This window comes from Periophthalmus magnuspinnatus, chromosome 18 (assembly GCF_009829125.3).
Source record: "Periophthalmus magnuspinnatus isolate fPerMag1 chromosome 18, fPerMag1.2.pri, whole genome shotgun sequence".
NCBI lineage: Eukaryota > Metazoa > Chordata > Actinopteri > Gobiiformes > Gobiidae > Periophthalmus > Periophthalmus magnuspinnatus.
The window spans coordinates 18,818,237-18,837,861 of NC_047143.1; the positions used below are offsets into that span (position 1 = coordinate 18,818,237).

Here is a 19,625-nt window from a genome sequence, read left to right on the forward strand (position 1 = left end):
CAAATGTAATTACACCTATACCCATTGACTAGATACCAATGATTTATTTCTGATTTATTCATGTGTAACTTTGTAATAAATCACCCATAGAAAATTGATAAAAGTCTGCATTTGCCAGTGATTCATGACAGCCACAGAAACAAGGTTTTTTGAATGTTTCCCACATTATTACTATGTTGGTTTGTTTCATTTTTAATTCACTTGCATTTGATTACAGGTAAAGATTTTAAAGACAGCTGGCGTAGAAGATCTATTAAAGTTTGAAAAGAACAGTCATGAAGAATCTACAAATTCATTTGTTAATCATGTGCAAGTTAAAGGAGACCATAAAAACCAAAAGACATATGAACCTTATAGTTCTACCCTGAAATATAATGAAAAAAAGGATCATCAAGGATTTCTAGAGACAACCTTAAAGAGTGCATCAGATTCTCCCATGCAGGGTAAAATGGAGCCTTCTCAAGATGAAAGGAGGTTCATGATCTACATATGTGGAGGTTATAAAGGTGAGTGAAACATTTCTTTTTTATTCGTTTGTCCAGATTGGGATATTTTAGGCATTAATGAAGGGATGGTGTTTGATAGAAGTATGAATGCAGTGAAAAGGTCTAATTAAAAGCTTATTAACATGTCAAAGTTATTAACGCCGCTTGCTACAGTGAATGTATAGATCAGGCGATACATAGGAAAAGAACAATAAAACAATAAAACGCTAATAAGACATCCTGTCTAGCTACAATTAAATGCCAGGGAGAAGAGGTGGGTTGGGTTTTCAGTCTACTCTTAAACTGCGTTAAAGACTGTGTGGATCTGACAAGCAGAGGGAGAAAAGGTTCTTTCACCTCAGGTCTTGAGCCTAGCTTTGGGCACAGCCTGCAGGAATCAATCAATGGATCAGATGTGTATTGCAATTTACAATGAACAAAATGTAAAGGGTTGGAAAAAGTATAATATGTCTTCTTTAACTTAAAACAATATCATCATTAATGCTGTGTTGTGTTCAGACTCAGTAGCAGAAAGAGGTGCTCTCATGGAGAACGTGTACCCCAAGTTGTATCTGTACTGTAAGCAGAGAGGCTATGACTTCAGAATGATTGACCTTCGCTGTGGAGTGGGAAACCCTATTTCTGAACACCATGACACCGTACGGCTGCACTTAGACACGCTCAAGAAATGCCAGGAAACCCAATGCTCTGGCTTTTTTGTAAGTTTAAATCAAATGTTTCAATAATTTGCTGAATATACTAGCTATTAAAAAGTATGTTTTCTTTTTTTAGTTGTTTGTTGGCCAAAAATATGAGGTCCGGAGTCTTCCTGCTAGTATTAAAAAAGAAGAATTTGAAGCGATTATACAGCTCTTGGAGAAAGACAAAGAACTAATATCCAAGAAAAAAAATGTTAATTTTACTTGGCCATCTTCCAGATCTGGCATTACCACTGATACCACCATTAGCAATTTTCAAGAATCCATCTATGGTCACTATCTCAGTTTTGGAGATGAGGCAATACATTCAGAGGAGCTTGACAAGATAGACAAGCCTTTTTCAGATGAGGAGGAGGGAAGACTGAGCCCAGTCAGAGAAAGAAGTGTTGGGGATGTAGAGAAAGAACTATCACTATTTCTTATGTGGTACAAGCTGGATATGAACAGCATCCCGCCAATTTACCGCCTGCTTCCTATCAGGTAACAGGGTTGAGTTTGGAATCTTGTTTACTCTTTTATTAGAGTTTAAGAGTTTACAACAAAAGATGTGCAACCTTTCTGGAGGGGGGTGAGCCACCAGCTTGTCTCCATGGAGTTGTTATTGCTTTGACTGGAACCTTCCACAGAAGGGCTTTAAATCTTTTAAAATTTCTTTAATGACAATCAGGTGACAAGTAACAGCTCAGACTTGTAGAAAGGCTTACATTCACAGTAATAATGCATGTTTGTAATAGCAATAATAGTTAATCTTTAAATATTTAGCAATTGTTTATATTTCTAAAATAGACAATTTGTGAAAGGAAATACCATACATATTTCTCAAAGAATAAACTGCCCAACTTTGATGATTACATTATTACAGTCAGAGAAAACAAGCACTAAAATAATCCCAACGCAATTAGTATTTGTCAGATTAGATGAATCTTTATGGGTGACAACTTGTGGCTGGATATTGAATGTATTTTAACATTACACATATCGCCAAACTATGCTGATAATTGGCTTCACTTGTTGGTAGGCTTGTTAATATATATGGAACTGACCCTGGTTGATTGCTGAAAATTAAAGACATGCCATGTTAATAAAATTAACAACTTTGGATCTAAGTTTTGTTCATAGTGAAAGCTTGTGTAATGTTGCCTTGCCTTACACCCTTATCTCTGCTGTTGGTTACACTGAACGATTTCTCATGTTCAACTTTAATAGGCTGTATACCTGACAGAGATTAAGTGAAAGGAGAACCCAGTGCTGAATTAAACATTGCTTTGCTAATTTGATAAAACACATGTCTAACATCCACTCTTTCTCTTTCTTTTGTTGTGATGCAGCACACATCACCCTGACATTTTAAGTATGGACAGGAAACGTCAGAAGCTGGCCAGAACCACCTGGATGGGCACGTTACAGAGACTATGGAACGTGCTGCATTACAGAGCAGCTGAGGCCATTGGAAAAGAACAGATATCTATACTGCTTAGAACAGGTTTACTATTATTATTATTTTTTTTGCTAGACTTGATAAATGTGTAACCAGATTTTTTTGTGTTGAAGTTCTGGACTGGGAGATGGAGGAGGGAGTGAGGTCTGTTGGTCAAGCTCCACCAGAAGAGCGCTGCTACTGCTACAAGAGAATAATTCCAGATTTATATTACAACCTGCGGAACAAGCACGCTGCTCTCTATGTGGACCTACTGCGAGGACAGTTGGAGATAGACCCTGTCCTCAGTATAGAACATCAGCAATGTGTGGACAGGATACACAAGAAGGTAATATTCCCTTTACAATGCACGTATGATATGAAATGTATACAACTAATCACACTGTCTTTTAATGTACAGTCATTTTCCATTTTATTTTATTTATTTATTTATTTTACAAATAGCAGATTGTGATATTTTAATAGAGTCAATCTTGTCTGTGTAATCCCTCAGTCTTCCAGGTCTGATCCATAGTAAAAGCAAAAAAGTTGTAGAAGTGAAGATGTTTTGCTGCTCATCCAAGCCGCTTCTTCAGTTCTGGTCAGATCACTGGTGGACACTGCCTTATATCTATCTGAAAGGAGGAGCTAACTACATTGAAACAATAGCTGTTTACAGTTTCAGTGTAGTTAGCGGCTTGGATGAGCAGCGAAACGTCTTCACTCCTGCAATTTTTAGTCCAGTTGACTGATTTAATTTTGGCTTTCTTTTCAATCTTTTAACACATAATAGTATGCCTTCAGTATATCTTTCTTTTCATTACAATCACTCCTTGCAGTTGCGTCATACCAATATCTATGAACGTAAAGTGGGCTGGGGAAGAACAGGTCTGGACCCCATACACAATCGCTCGCACCGCTTTTACACAGAACGCATCTGTTCTCACGTTCAACGCATTGTCCTCAACTCCATCAACAAGTATGGCTACCTATATCTACTACCTTCCTGTACTGTACATCTAATTTACATAAAGACTGCTTTGTGTTGTCCTTATGTCCTTATATTGTTTTTATTTTAGAACTGCAAAGAGAAGAGAAATGCATGGAACATTTGAAAAGATGAGGAGGGAAGCGATAAGAGTACAAATACAAGAGGAGATACAACGACACAAACAGCACAGTCTAAATCTGTAACCAATTTGCAATCTTCATTGAATGTTTAGATTTTATTACTCATCCAAAGTCTGTTTTTCAGGGCAAAGAACTTCACTTTAAGACAAGCCTTTTTGGATGATGTAGAAAAAGTTGTGAAGCAGTCATCTTCCAGGCAAATCCTCCTGCTGGGACCACCAGGCAGCGGAAAGACCACTGTCATAGCCGCCATTGCTCAAAAGAGTCCAAATTGGCTTTCAGGGTAAGAAAGGCAATACAAATAATAATAATTTTAAAGTGTATGTATATTTTAATCTTAACTTATGTATTTTTGTTCCAACAGACATAACCAATTTTGACTCTCATTTAGGTTCACTACATGATTTGAGTTTTTTTGTCACTTTAGTTGCATTGTCTTTGTTGCTACAGAGCTGTGAAGATGTTGGTGGTCTTTATTGGTTTTTCTGGGGAAAGCAGAAATATCCGCTTGGTTTTACAGAGTCTATGTTTCCAACTGGCTGAAATCTACTGTCCTCAAACACAGCTATCAGAAGTACTTTTACTATAAACTGAAATCCAGCCATCTTTGTTTAAAATATTCTTGACATCTAATATTGTTTGTATTTGTTTGATAGGGCTTTCTTCAGCTTGTGAATGAGTTCCACTCCCTCCTGGCCTTGGTGGACTCGGACAAACCCGTGGTGGTCCTCCTGGATGGTCTCGATGAACTTTCAGATGAACATGGCCCACATCTCTCCTGGATTTTAACAGCTCTCCCAGAGAATGTTTACCTCATTCTCTCAGCAACCACCAATTCAGCTTGCACTCAAACCTTATTGGTCAGTGCTGTTGAAATCTGTTGTATTTGCACAACCTCAACTGGTGTAGTGATGTGAAGAAGAATGTCTCTTTTCTTTAAAATGATAAAACTACAATTGCTTTAGTTTAAAGAACTCAAAATTGTGTTTCATTTTACAAATATGTTCTGATTGTCATACAGTCTAATTCTGTTGACTGTAAGATTTACCTCATCAAACTTACCAGTTCCCTTAGATTTAGATCATTTCATTTGTTGTGCTTCGTTACTAAGCTAAAAAAAATTCTGCTGCCGGATGGTCCGGAGGGTTAGGCTGTAGCGCATATGCGAGACAACTTCATGTTGTCCCGGGTCTCATGTCTGAAAACGTTGGCTATGGTCCAAAAATAAAAACATTATCTTCCCACTATAATACAATGTACATTTTATTTTTTGTTTTCACAGTCTGGACAGTTCACGCTCCTGTCCCTTCCTCCACTTAGCATTGATGACATCACTAGAGCATTAGAATCCAGACTTCACCATGACCGAAGGCGTCTGCAGCCGGACCAGTGGACAACCTTGGTGCAGGCTTGTGAGTCCTGCCCCTGCCCTCTGTACCTGCAAACAGCTTACAGTGAGAGCTTACATTGGACATCCTACACAGCTCAGTCCAGTCTGAAGCTGGCTGCCACCCTTCAGGGCCTGTACCTAAACATGTTGTCCTGTTTGGAGAGGGATATTGGAAGACAGCTGGTCAGACGGGCTGCAATGCTTGTGTCCATTTCTCGACATGGAGTCACTGAAGAGGTTGGTATTTGTATGAGTATGAACATTCAGCAATACTATTTTCCTAAATATGTTTGCCTATATAAATATATAGTAAAGGAAATATTTTGGAATCATCTTGGATGAAAGGAAAAAAAAAAAATCCCACTAATACCAAGAACTGTGCCTGGCATGTTTTTACAGAGCATTAAATCTATAAATTTCCAGTCAAGACACTGGATATTAATATTTTTGGTAGAAATTTCAGTATAGTGTTTTCTGGTGATGCAAATGAATAAAAACATTAAAATGGACAGATGGATATATACCCACTTAACGGGAAAGGGAACAACACAGAAAAAAATATTTATGAAATATACTATTCTGTTAAGTTACACTGTAGGGAAGTTTCTCCTCTGCATTTGAACCATCCGTCAATGCCACTGTGGCAACCTGTCAGGAGCCATACCTATTTCCACATCTTCTAGATCTACTATAGCTCACCTATTGTGCAAAGCAGGAGGAAAGCAGGAGTACCCAGACACAGGGAAAAACGCACAAACTCAGCACAAAAAGCCCAGGTGGTTTAGGAGTCAACATTAATATTTGTATGTCCTTATCACCAGGAAATACTTCACCTACTTTCCAAAGATGGAAAAGTGCTCCAGGAAGTGTTTTCGGCTCACAGCTCTCCTGTCCATTGTAAACTGCCTTATATCCTGTGGGTGCGTCTGAAACAGGAGCTGGGCCTTCACCTTACAGAAGTCAGGACAGATGACACATGGGTTTACCGCTGGACTCACTCTGAGCTGCGCCGTGTTTGTTTTCAACGCTACTTCAGGAATGAGGAGTCCCGTATGGTCGTACATGCAGACTTTGCCGATTACTACAGAGACAAGTCCCCAAATGCTCACATATTCCAGCCTACCGCATGGGTCCTTGAGGAAAGAGATGGAGACGAAAAGTTTAAAAGTTACTGGTTTAATTTGAGGAAGCTGCGAGGGCTGCCCTTCCACCTGGTCCACTCCGGGCAGATTGTTCCCTTCTTAGTGGAGTGTATGTTTAACTATGAGTTTCTCCTGCATAAGGCCTGGGGGTCGTCTGTTCTGGAAATAGAGGAGGACCTGAGGAAGGCAGTGCTACCAGACAAGTATGTTACAGCAACCACTTCACATTTATTCTAAGATGTACAATTTAAACAAGACACAGTTACAGCAGATTGAAATACCAGATCAGAATGCATAGTTAATACAAAAAGTTGTTTGTTCCCCTTACTTTTGTCCCACCAGGGAAGTGATAGATGTGGAGGTGCTGTCAGGTGCTCTGAAACTCTCTGGCTCAGTGCTTCTCCAGGACCCCTGTCAGCTCGCCTCGCAACTCATGGGTCGCCTGGGGAAAATGGTTATGGAGGACCGCCCTGTTGCGAAGGGTATCACATTCAAATTCTCAATATTTTCTCAGTTTTTTTAGGGCCGATGTTTATGTCTGTCTAGGTGATCCTCTGAAGTTTCAGTACCTCCACACTTTACTGGAACAGTGTTCTCACTCATGTGTGCCTGTACTGCTGCCTTCCTCCACCTGCCTGCTGCCCCCTGGAGGCCTACAGCACACACTATTAGCAGGTTACTCATTCAGTATGCTATTTTTAAAAGATTGTTTTTGGCTTGTTGAGTTTTAGGGTAGATTTAAGTGTGAAATCTGAGGGAAAAGACATTCAACCTAAAATCTGTAGACTATTGCAAAAGCTGCAAAATAGGCAAAATCCTATTGCTAAGATGACCTGATAATGATGGTGCTTTTTCACATTTAATAATGCTACACACTCCTAATGTCGAATCACCAGGTCCTCTGAGCTGTATATCTGCTCTTGGAGGTTCCCAGCAAAGCCCCACTGCAGTGACCTGTGAGCTGGATGGAAGCATCAGGTTCTGGGACCTGGAGCTGAGAAGAACCATCAAGGGGTTGGATCCAGCAGGAGAATTTGTGGCTGATTCTCTCCATCTTGGTTTGAATGACACAATGCTTATCATCCGCATGGGACAAGCTTTACAGGTAAGACTTTTGGTAAGACTGCAAAACCAGTCAGAGACCAAAACTCTTTTAGCTTCAAAATGTGTTTGAGGTTCGGGAGGTGGAATCTGGGCATGTGGTGTATTCAGACAGTGGATCAGTGGATGTCCCAATTGTGACCACAGCTTTGAATGGACAGCTCCTTGCGGTATTTTATGATGGGACTCCTCGAGTGAAGGTAGCAGCTGGAATTATTATTATTTATTACCGATGTTGTTGTGAATGTCTATATTACCTTAACAACTTGATTGTGATTTTGTTAGGTTTTTGATTTGGCTGCATCCTGTTCTCTGTTGCACTCAACCAGCATTTCTCTGAGTTCTGAACCAATCCACAAAAATGCTTCAATTGTCATGTCCAGCAACTCCATCAAAGACTACGTCCTTTTTGCATACAGGTCCAATAGTGTGTGTGTCTGATCTATCATCTAAGTATTCTCCAAATGCATAGTAAGACTGTTTCTTGTGAGCTTGTGGAGAACAAGTGCTACCAGTGTCAGCAAGACACCTTCTTAAATAATGCCATATCTTACTGTTAACAAGCTGTGAAATCTGGCCTCTTTGTTACCAGATAACTCGCCACAGACCTTCTGAATTATTAAGAAAGGCCTCAACACAGTTCCTTAGATCCATCTCCTCCCAACAAGAAACAATTGATACAACAGCTAAAGCCTATTATGTAAAGATAATAGGGAGCTAATATCCACACAAGCTCTCTGTCCCAGTATCAAAGGCAGTAGGGCTAATGCTTTCACGGTAATTAGCATGGATGGCAGAGTTTCACACCTGACAGACAGGGATCTACATTATAATGTAGGTCAGTGTGATGCTTGGTAAGGTAAGACGTCAAACATGAAAACGGCATGGAAACAGCTCAGGAGTAGGCTCATTCACACTATGTTCTGACATTTCTGTCATTTTTATTACTTTTATGATATATTTTAGTACCTAAAAATTTTAACAGTAAGTTGCTTGTCAGTGATTCCTATTTCGGAAAAATATATAATTGTGATTTTTCTGAACAGTATTACAATTTTTATTAGAAATGCCATTTATGTTTTAAACTGAGATTTTCATTCAGAGTTCATGTTTTAACAGGTCTATGAGTATTAAGATCTGAGAAAAAAGTGTAATCTGACCTGCTAAACTAATACAAGATACAAGAGATGTTTGTGTGTGTGTGTGTGTGGGTGTGTGTGTGTGTGTGTATATATATATATATATATATATATATATATATATATATATATATATATATATATATATAATACATTTTATTTGTTAGGCGCCTTTCAAGGCTCTCAAGGTCGCCGTACACATATACACACATACACAATACAGATAGAACAATGTAAAATGATTAAAAATACATTTAAAAACAAATATAGATTAAAAGACAGAGCAATTATGGTCAGAGTGGTCAGGATGAGAAGGCCTTTCTAAACAGATGAGTTTTGAGCTTAGATTTGAAGTGTGGGAGTGAGTGTGTGTTGCGGAGGTCATGGGGGAGGGAGTTCCAGAGCTGGGGAGCAGAGCAGCTGAAGGCTCTGCTCCCCATAGTGACAAGACGGGCAGGAGGGACAGTGAGGTGCAGGGAAGAGGAGGAGCGGAGGGAGCGGGCAGGTGTGGAGATGTGAATGAGGTCAGACAGGTATGGAGGGGCCAGGTTGTGGAGAGCTTTGTATGTGAGGAGTATGATTTTGTAGTGTATGCGGTGCGTGATGGGGAGCCAGTGGAGCTGTATATATATATATAAAACATTATAACATATTATGTTATTTGCAGTGAGCATTATGTTTGCTAAAAAGTGATTGCACTCTTACAGTTAACCAATTGCAATCATTCTGAATAATTTATAATTTTTAATTGTAACATGTTATGCAGTCTATGTACACACATTTATACAGTATAAAAGCTGTGTGTTTTCCTGTTACAGGTCTGGCTGTGAAGCAGGTGTGTTCAGTGCTAAAGAGGGCACTATGCTTAAAGTGCTGTCAGCTCGACATGCTGCTGCCTCCATCCAGGCTGTGGACATGACTGAGGACTACCTGCTTCTCTTCTGCAGGCATGTTACATTAGTGTTTAACCCTAAATCAATCTAGACTATGAGGGTTTTTTATGGCAATTACAATTCTTTATGCTCATTGTCAATAGATAAAACAAATTATTACCAATTAAGATAGAAAATAATTACCTTTGCTATGTTTTCTGCTTTGTAGATATCCATACAGGCAGGACAGTCAAATCATTAACATTGAACTCTTCAGTGCCACGTCTTTCCAGTATGAGAGGTCGATCCTGGGCTGCAGCCAGGACTTCATATCCCAGGTTACAGTGAACCGCACAGGGACCCATGCCGTGGCCTTCTGCTCCACTCAGCGAACGGGCATCACTGGCCTGGTTACCTGGAACCTGGAGACAGAGGACCACAAACACTTCACGCAGTTCCCAGGAATACTCACTAAAGGTGTTTTATTAGGGCACAGATAATAGTGTCTGAAATTTTAATGTTGATTTTATGCTCTACCCCAGGGCTGTGTTTCGACATGCACCTCTGCCTAGGGGTATGCAGTGGGGAGAGATATGTTCGTTTGTGGGACCTCACCTCCAGGATTACAGACCAGACCCTCACTTACAACATCCACAAGAGCCGGAGTGATGGCACCAAGGAGCTCATTCCAGTAGGCAAGCAACCTCGGTAAAGCAGAGAGCAGGTGTTTTGTATGTTTTCAATTTCAGTGTAATATGTTCAATATTCAGTGTAGTATGTTTAGATTATGCAAAATCTACTTTTTGAGGTTTTACCCATGCTATAATGGTTCCCTCACTATTAGTGTACTCAGAGTTATATTTTGAGTGATTCATTCATGTTTGAACTTAGACATTTTATGTTTTTACTTACCTTCTATCTCCAGCCTATACTTACTTGACTCCTGGTCATACATGTAGTTATTTATTTATTTATTTTATTTGTATTATTATTTTATTTTTATTTTTTTCAAAAATAAGAACTGACTGTTTACCACAGTGAAATACAGTATATGGAAAGGCAGTTTGAAGTCCATGGACCCGTATCTTAAACTGGTTTAGATTATTATCACAGTTTACATGTAAATTAATGATCTATGTTATAGTTTATTACTGAATAGCAGAAAAAGGTATCACATGTCTTCTTTAAGATTTCCTTGAATGTTTAATTTAGTAAAAAGACTAACTTATGTGGGATAGTATTTTGTGTAACAAGCACATTACCACAAATATTCACCATTCATTCAAGCCTTGGAATGTGTCTCCCTCTACTGGCAGGTATGCGGTGTGCCTCTCTGAACGGCCTGGGACAGTGTTTGTGTGGAACTTGGGTAGGCGGCGTTTCAGGTGCCAGCCCGTGCTAGCGCAGCATGGCCTCTACAGCAGCACAGACGTGGTTCTGGTGCATAACCTCAAACTCTACATCCTGACCAACCGGAGCTCAGTCAGCAGAACACAAGCACCACCGTGCTTTCAGGTCATACTGCAATTTACAATGTCGTTCTATGCCATTCTAAAATATATATAATTGAAGTAGGTCAAAGATATCTGTAAAGTGCATGTAGAAATAAGGAATTTACAATATACATGTACAGTACATGTGAGGTGAAGATCTGATTTTTGGTTTGCATTTAAATGCCCAAAAGAAATATGAACAACAGAAATACCATGTGCCATCAAAGCAACAGATGTTTAAAGTGCCATATTTAGATTTTTTTTTGGCACACTTGTTTGCCCTTTTTTGCATACTTTTCATTGTTAAAACCTGCACAGGTGTGAACAAACAGAAATAAATCAGATAACTCACATCAGAGGTTGCTGTTAATGTGACATTTCAATAATCTGATAACTGATAAAATTAGATAAGGATCAGATTTTTGGTGTGTGGTCTAGAGTAATTCATCTTTGAAGTGAGATATCTCTTCTATGGCAGACTCTCCTGGTGTTTGACTTGATCAAGCGGAGTTACGTGAGGAGACAGACGGGACTGGCCATTATCCCCTGTCCTCAGCACGAGTACCGGCTTCTGGAAAATGGAGCAACACTTCTGGGCCTCTCAGAGACAAGGTGAAAATATACAAAAATAACAAGAAATACAATGTAGTAAACTAATGGTAAACTTTAATTTTTAATATATCAGTTTTAATTTTAGTTTATTTTGGATTATCCGGTTTATAATTACTCTTACTTTAAAAGAGCTTATACACTACATTACTTTACCTTAAACCCTCTAACACCCCAATATTTTAGGTCACGTTCATAAGGTTTCCCACACACAAACGTGCTATAAAATTGGATTAAATTTATATTTTTTTCTACGCTTTATGATTCAAATCATTTGTCCAAATATATTTTTTAAATGATCAAACTTTGAAGAGAAGATATTGGCCATTTATGGTGCAAAAGTCAATTTTTTACACCCCAAAACATAAAATCTGCAAAATTTTCAAAAATAAAAGTCTGAAGTGAATTATTTGAGTTGACGTTATTAGACACTTGCATATGTCAATAATTTATAACAACACTGATTGTGGTGCATTATTGTATTTTCAGTTATTGTGATTTTTAAAAAAAGGTGACATTGGTACCCTTTGTGTCACAAACAATTCCTGACACATAAAAATGCTAGAAAATTTGACCGAATTTATTTTCTTTTTTTAACTTTCAGTGACTCAAAATGCAGAATTCAAATTCCCAAAACATTGGGAACATTGCGTTTTGAGTTATTGTGATTTACAAAAAGTTGTCACATTGGTACCCTGTCGGTTCTCGATACATAAAAGTGCTATAAAAAAATAACTAAATTAACATTTTTTCTACTTTCACTGGCTAAAATGGCTTTTGTCAGCTTTTGTCCAAATAGATCAAGAAATTATCAAACTTGTTAGAATAATTTTAGATGTGGGCCATGTTGTAATATCAAATTTTTTTAAGATGCCAAAAACACAAAAATGAATCCCACCTCAACCAATAGTTTTAGACTACAACAAAAAATTTTATAAAAGACAAACAACGAAATATGGGGTTTTGATTTTAATTTAACATAACTATCAGCAAAAAGAGCACGGAGGACTGGTTGGATTTAACGAGATTACAGAAGCAGAGTGAAGCTTGGTGTGAGTTTCAAATCAATACAAACAAAGCTACCTGGGATAGGTTTGACTTTGAACCATTCAGATATCACACCTTTGTTCAGGTATGGGTTGAAGTCTAATTCATATAATATTTGATTTTGGGGTTATGATTGGATATCATGTATAAAATGTGCATTAAAATAAAAATAAATAAATTCTTAAAATTCTTTAAAATAAATTCTGTTCAAATTCAGCAAGAGACCTGAAAGACCTGAAAAATACATGTTTTTGGCCACATGTGTTCCCTGGGCCATAGTTCATAGACCCCTGCTCTTCAGTGTTCTGTTTAGCATTACTCAAGACCTGAAAAAGAGGTCAAAGTGAAAGTTGTACAATTTCTATGGCCATTTTGTGTTTGTTTTTTCAACGTGCACAAATACATAAATACACAAATATGTCCTCAAACACATTCACCCACTTCCCTGACAGAGGGGTTTGCAATAGAACGAAGAACTTCAGATGAACTTCTATATGAAAGAGCATAGGGGCCCCTGGGGGTCCAGAGGGGCCATCTCACGAAAAGTGGCAAATTATTCCATTTTCATCTCAGAAGCTTAGGTTGAGATGATATTTCATGATATCACATTATATGTCTTTTTAGAGGAAGCTGAAAAACTGGGTTTATAATGGAAGTCATGTGGCACGTTTGGTTCCAAAGGGTGCCAATGTATGCCAAAATTCTAGCACAGAGATGGGAGGGGTGAAGTGAGAGTGTGATAGCAAAATACATTTTAATATATTCTTAAAGATATTTACTGTCATAATTATCTGGCCCCAGTTTCAGTTAGTACCACTGAAACTGGCATTCTTATCTCAGGTGCATCATCCCCTCATCATTGATGTTATGATGACCTGTGCATGCCTCTCTACCAGTGTGGGACGGCCTCCTGTTCTAGCTCTTTCTCTCTCTCTCCTCTACTTGCTCCTTCTCTAGCAAGAGAATAAAACACACAAGGAATATTGTTTTGTTCAAGACCTCTTATTCATACCCAAATAAGAGCTGAAAGTAACATTGTCTGGAAAGTTTCATAGCTCTAGCTTTTGCAAGCCAGATGTACACAAGTGGTCCCCAAGGATGTCAGAGGGTTAATATATATTTATGTATATAACATTATAGAACTACAAACATGAATTTGTATTATTTTAACAAATAATTTAATGTTATGTTGATTGACAGTTTTATGTTATATTGTTTCAGAGATTGTTTAATCTTATGGGATCTGGATTCTGGTTCCATCAAACATCGATTGGACAGTAGAGTATTCAAAGACCTGCAGCCTCCTCCAACAACAGGAGTACAATTATGTAATCATTTAATTCTATCCACATCTATGTTTTCTCAGTAAAGTTAAACCTACTATTCAATAAAAATCTCTTTTAATTTAATTATTTTATTGTATTTTTATTTATTTATAATGTTTTATATATGTCTTTATGTATGTATGTTTAAAAAATATTATATTATTAACAGTTAACATTATTGTTTCCTAGTTATGCAGTGGGATATTCAAACAGAAAACAACTCAGCCAAAAAAAGACTGGGAAATGATACGTCACGGATAATGCAGGAAGATAAAACAAAGCTTGAAAGAGAAAAACTCAATGCCATTGATCAGTATTTGATCAGTGGGGATGAACAGGTAGGGTATAACATGTAATACACAACCAGCCAGTTATAATGCAGTTATTGTAAGTAACTGGGCTTGTATTTATTTATCATTATTTATCTTCACTATTATAATTATTGGCTGTGTATTATAGGTGCTGGTTTGCTCCTATTTTACCAATCAATTGGATGTCTTCCACCTCACATTCCAGGAGCATCTTTATACTTTGGAGGACAAAAATTCCCTTCTTAACCTCCGTACAGCGGCTTTAACACACAGTGGTACCCATTTAGTATTGACGAACTACAACCAGGAGGATCACTCCCCTGTCCTCACACTATGGAACCTCCAAAGTGGCAAAGTATGCACCAATCTATCCGAGAATTTCATTATCTTAGAAATCCTGGAATAGAGTGCATTCATGTTCTAGAATTTCTTGATATCATAATTTCAGATGGAGGGCAGGAGCCTCAATAACTCTCTGGCAAATTCACTTAAAAAAAAAAAAATGCTGTTGTCACATTATTATAATGACTTGGACTGCTTTCAAATTTGTAAACTTTTGCTTATTTACTTACTTATTTGCTTAAACTTCATGACGTGTATAGGTCCAGTAATTAGATATCAACTATAAACCAAGTTAAGAACATAAAATTCTATCGTAGAATCCTGACATGTCCTTCAGCTCAATTTTAAATGTTGTGATTCAATTTACATATGTCTTAATAACTGTAGGTGGATCAAGAACTGCAAGATGAAGCTGGAGTTTGCTGTGTAGCGCTAACTGATGATGCCAGAAGGGTTGTCTTTGGTGTGACTGGAAGTAACAAGTAACTTATTCTATTCTGTGCCATTTTAAATAGTCATTGCGTTAATAGTATGTCATCAGAGACACACAAGCGTGGGTTACTATGAGCATGATGCTTCTAGGCTCTGTGAAACTACCATAACAATACACAATCTGTTAATAATACTTAAGTATAACTATTAGGTACCTGTACTTAGACTTTAAAGTGAATACTCACTACATTTGAGAGACGGTATCTGTACTTTCTACTTCTCCTTCTACTTTCTTTCTAAAAGTATATTTTATTACTATCTCAGACCTGCGGAAAAGGCTGAGGCTTTATTTTTTTTAACACATTTGTAGTTTGAGCAAACAAAAATATCCAAAGAAAATTAGCTAGGGAAAAAACTCAAAAATCAATTCAGTTGTTTTTGTTGGAAAAAAATATGTATCAAAATCATTACATCTGAAGCCCTATTAGATCTTAAAATCTTTTTACTTTTTTACTCTTCAAGTACATTTTTAAATGGGTAGTTAAATACTTTTACTTAAGTGAAAGTAAAGTACTTTCCAAATCAACAGTATTTCTGTTCTGACACTTTTACTCAAGTAACAAGATATGCCCAAACATATGGTAGAAAAATTGTGTCCCCTACTGATTTAATCTACACGTATCCACTTGAAATAGACAGGTACTTTGTTTTAATGAAGTTGTTTTAATACTACCTTTTGGAAAGTTTTATCTATCTCAATTTATCTTAGTAAGTATTAATTTCTTTTTTATCTAGGCTTAAAGTTTGGGAGCCCTTCACTCGAAATTGTAAATGCATTTGTGGTTATGAGAGCCTAAGGATAGAACCCTCCAGTGCACTCTACTTGGCTGAAGGGGGAAGCAAAGCCATGTTACTGTCAGGTATGAGCATGATCAACAAACATACATTTTATTATATATTCTTCTTGGCTGTAAGCTAATAAGTTTACATTGATTCAATATCTGAACAGGGGTGAAATCACACATAAGATGCTTACATAATAGTAATATTAGTCTAGGACTATCCATAAACTATGTTCTAAATGTGTTGACAAAATCTAAATGTGTTGACAAAATTAGTCTTATTTGGCTAGTTGGCTACTGTGTTATAATCTTGAATAGTAAGAAAGCAAATAATTAACATTTTTGAATATCTGATGTAAAAACCTTTAGAAATGAGATAGAAAAATAACCTGTGAATTAAGCAAATGTCATCTAGTGTAGAAAACATGATACTTTACTACATTAGAATCCTTTTTATGATACGTACTAATTGAAAACTTGTTGACCCTGCAGGACACTTGAGCCTGTGGGATGTGGAGGAGGGCCACTTCCTCTCCACTCTGTCTTTGGACTCCACTGTCAGCTGTGTGAGGCCTCTGAGTAGGAGGGTTCTGCTGGGCCTGAGCCACAGCCCGGCCCTGGTCACTGTCAGTTACACCTCTGGAAGCACCTGCACCACCCAGTGGGGATCTAGAGCTGATGACCTCTTTAAAGAGTCCAGCAGCAGTGAGGAAGAGGAAAACGCTTAGCATTCCATATATCATCCAACACAGTGCAAGTCAAGCAGACTGCAACTGAATAATACTTTTAATGACTATAAAAAGAAATATACACAATAGTTACAAATGAAATCAAAGTCCACAGACATGACATTCTATTCCAGTGTCAATCAACTGAATTAAATATCCCATTTATTGTAAACATACTGTATGTGTTAGAGCTATTGTCTATGAGTCATTATAGAAAGGCGGCAGACATCAGTATTGGAGATCTTCTGAGGTCTGTGATAAAGAATAAGTTCATATGCTTGCAAACTGAAGGAAATAAGAAATTACATTTATTATAAATCAGGAATTTAAAATCATTCATAGTTGGATAAAGAAAGTTTGAATGAAGTCCTGAAAAAAGAAACTGAATGAACAGCTTGGTGATTGTTAGATCAGCTTATTGTGCAGATGGGACTTCAGTCTTGCAGATGAAGATATGCAGTTTTCCCAGAGTGTCCTTTATTATTAAGCGCTGCTAGTAATGGAGCGGATTGTGCTCTTGCAACAAGTTAACTGTTGTTAACCAAATGTTTACAAAGAGTGGTACTACCTGGAGCGACGGTCTTTTCTGTTTTTGTCCAAGCTTTTGTCCATGGTCTTTTCATTGTCTCCTCTGCATTTGGGGCAGTACCACTTGCCTTTGGGTTTGTATGTTAGCCCAACACATGAGAAGTGAAACCATTCAATGGGACACTGGTCATTATCACAGCCAATCATCTCGCCGTAGGATACCTGCTCACACAGACAGTAGGTGGGCTCATTGGGATCAATGGCGAAGTCTACCGGGGAAGTGTCACGCTCCTGTTTGGCCTTGCGCTTCTTCTTCTTGGCAGACTTGGACTTCTTCTCTCTTGGAGGAGGGATGGGTAGCTCCTCCACTGGGTCGTCTACCAGAGAGCCATTGGCGGAGGGGTGGCTAGAGTCCCGGCTCTCGCTGTTCCTCTGTCTGCGAGGGCGGCGGGCTGAGCTGCGTTCAGGAGCCGGGGCCTCCTGGACACTGGAGCGTCTCTCTACGGGGACCCTCTCCGCTTCATTACCAGGGTCCTGTAGACACAGGGAGTGAGAGTCCATCTGGCGAGAGCGGTTTTCTACCAGCTCAGTCATCTGGGTCACTACGTGAATCTTGTCATCACCCAGCTCCTGGCTGAGAATGAGGGCGCGCTGCAGTTGGATCTGCAGGCGCTTCCTCTGTGCCACATCTTGCTCATCTTTGTATTTCTCAAATACTTCATCCACCTCTTTCAGCACCTCTGTAAAATAACAGACTTTAAATTACAAAATTCATACAAAAGCATTGTCTTCTCTAATCCAGGAAGTGATTTCATTTAATGTCAGGTGTAACCACACTGATTTCAACATCGTTTTAAATACTGTAATATTGGAACACTTTGTTTTTTTATGAGGGGAACGCTACAGGAAGTGACGTGGGTCAGTTGTTGTTGGTGTTAGTCTGAGGAGGTCCCTCTCGGCAGAGGAGCTCTCCGGTGTTCTGCGCTTCACTGAAATACACTAATACACTGAAAATACGCTTTTCTATGGAAAAACCTGAAACCTAAAGCAATGTTAACGTCACGGAGGATGACAACGCGTGAAAAGGCCGTGTTTTTTTAAATGTAGTCAATTCAGAATGACTCACGATCACGGATTGTAACGAGCATTACTGTGGGCTGCAAGAGGTTTTTGTTGCAATGATTGACACTATTTAGCAGAATATTATTTTTGCTTGGCCAGTTCTAGATTTCGTGGATAGTTTCAGTAGGCTGATCGTAGCAGTCTTCGCAATTAGACAAAGGACAGGATAGCTTAGATAGTTTATAGACTGCTTCTGCGTTAAAGCTCCAAAACCATATCATATAAGCCTGATCAAACACCTTCGAACACGACACGGGCCATTTTCTCTGTTTAAAGCTTGGATTAGCTTGATCCCACTAGTTTTCCCCATCAGCAATTGCACGTAGGCCAACAATACGCAAAGGGTTACGCGGTTTTAGAGAAGTTAAAGGTAGCCTTTTTGGTGGCATAATCACATTGCCTTGTAAGCTTTGTAAGACGCTCGTAGTCACTGGACAATAAGTCAAATGTGCGCGTCATAGTGAGCTAAAGTATGATTTGTGGTGTGAAACTCCATTTTGGCACAAGCGTAACGAATTAGTGCCCAACACATAAAGCACCGTGTGCAAGAGGAGGCGCGCGGTTTATACACAAGACCTAAACAGAATCGGCTGCATTTGGACGGTCATAGCTGTGTGCTCTTATTAAAGGATACGAAAAAGACGTTGGCTTTCTGCAAAATGGGAACACACAACTGGCGGTGGCTACTCCAAACACACCCAGCAAGAGACGTCCGTGTAGCACACTCACAAGCCTATGAGATAAACAAAGTCACAACAGTAGCACGTTACCTTGATACTTTGCATCAATTTCACGAAGCAATGAAACATTTCTTTGTATGTCCAAAGGCAGGGACTCAACACATTCCAGATAATCCTCCACATAGTTGACCAGTTGTTGCGACTTGTCGGCATTTTGAAATTGGTGGCCTAACATGGCTCCGACGATACATAGAGCACCTCAAAAAATAAATGCAAAAGGTAAAAATAAGATGCAAAATGAAATGCTTGGCGACTTTGCTGCTTGTAGGGCAGTTCCAGGCAGCAGTTCACTTCAAACAAAACTCAGGCTACTGCGCATGCGCGAGTATTTGCCTTTTATGGAAGTGCACAGTTTCCTCTCCTATGTCGTCACTAGAGGCGGGTCCAAGGGTGGGCCTCGGGCTCTGGGAGCTGTGTGATTGGGGGAGTGTGGACGTGGGTAGGAACTTCACAGACTTTTCCCGGGAAATGAAGATTTAAGAAGAATTTGGTGTAGTCTTGAAGTTGAGCACCAAATGTAGTCTAATTTGCACATGTTATAGGCTACATTAATTTCATCATAATGGACTTAGAAATTGACTTAGAATTGACTTCCTCCTGAAATGATTTTGTTTTATTGTCAGCCTATATGTACATTTTTGTACACATATTGTACACATATTTATTTCTAGATGTTATAAAATGAAAGTCCCGCCTCAACTTCTTTATTT

At 38.6% G+C, this 19,625-nt stretch overlaps 2 protein-coding genes across 2 annotated transcripts; one reads left to right on the top strand and one right to left on the bottom strand.

The window, feature by feature from the left end:
- Positions 1-448: 448 nt before the first annotated feature.
- Positions 449-16,525, top strand: LOC117386079 (NACHT domain- and WD repeat-containing protein 1). The gene is made up of 28 exons (XM_033983383.2): positions 449-506; positions 1,005-1,204; positions 1,278-1,684; positions 2,533-2,687; positions 2,756-2,970; positions 3,461-3,600; positions 3,701-3,811; positions 3,877-4,035; positions 4,203-4,326; positions 4,409-4,612; positions 5,035-5,379; positions 5,964-6,487; positions 6,627-6,766; positions 6,831-6,959; positions 7,181-7,389; positions 7,460-7,585; positions 7,671-7,804; positions 9,343-9,471; positions 9,626-9,873; positions 9,939-10,104; positions 10,713-10,911; positions 11,368-11,501; positions 13,767-13,873; positions 14,060-14,208; positions 14,330-14,536; positions 14,911-15,005; positions 15,751-15,875; positions 16,290-16,525. Exons 1-28 carry the CDS (start codon positions 449-451, stop codon positions 16,523-16,525), a joined length of 5,175 nt encoding a protein of 1,724 aa, XP_033839274.2.
- A 40-nt stretch (positions 16,526-16,565) lies between these two features.
- On the bottom strand, positions 16,566-19,231 carry ing2 (inhibitor of growth family, member 2). The gene is made up of 2 exons (XM_033983502.2): positions 18,946-19,231; positions 16,566-17,793 (listed from the first exon to the last, which is right to left on the bottom strand). Exons 1-2 carry the CDS (start codon positions 19,088-19,090, stop codon positions 17,090-17,092), a joined length of 849 nt encoding a protein of 282 aa, XP_033839393.1. The 5' UTR covers positions 19,091-19,231; the 3' UTR covers positions 16,566-17,089.
- Between the last annotated feature and the right edge of the window lie 394 nt (positions 19,232-19,625).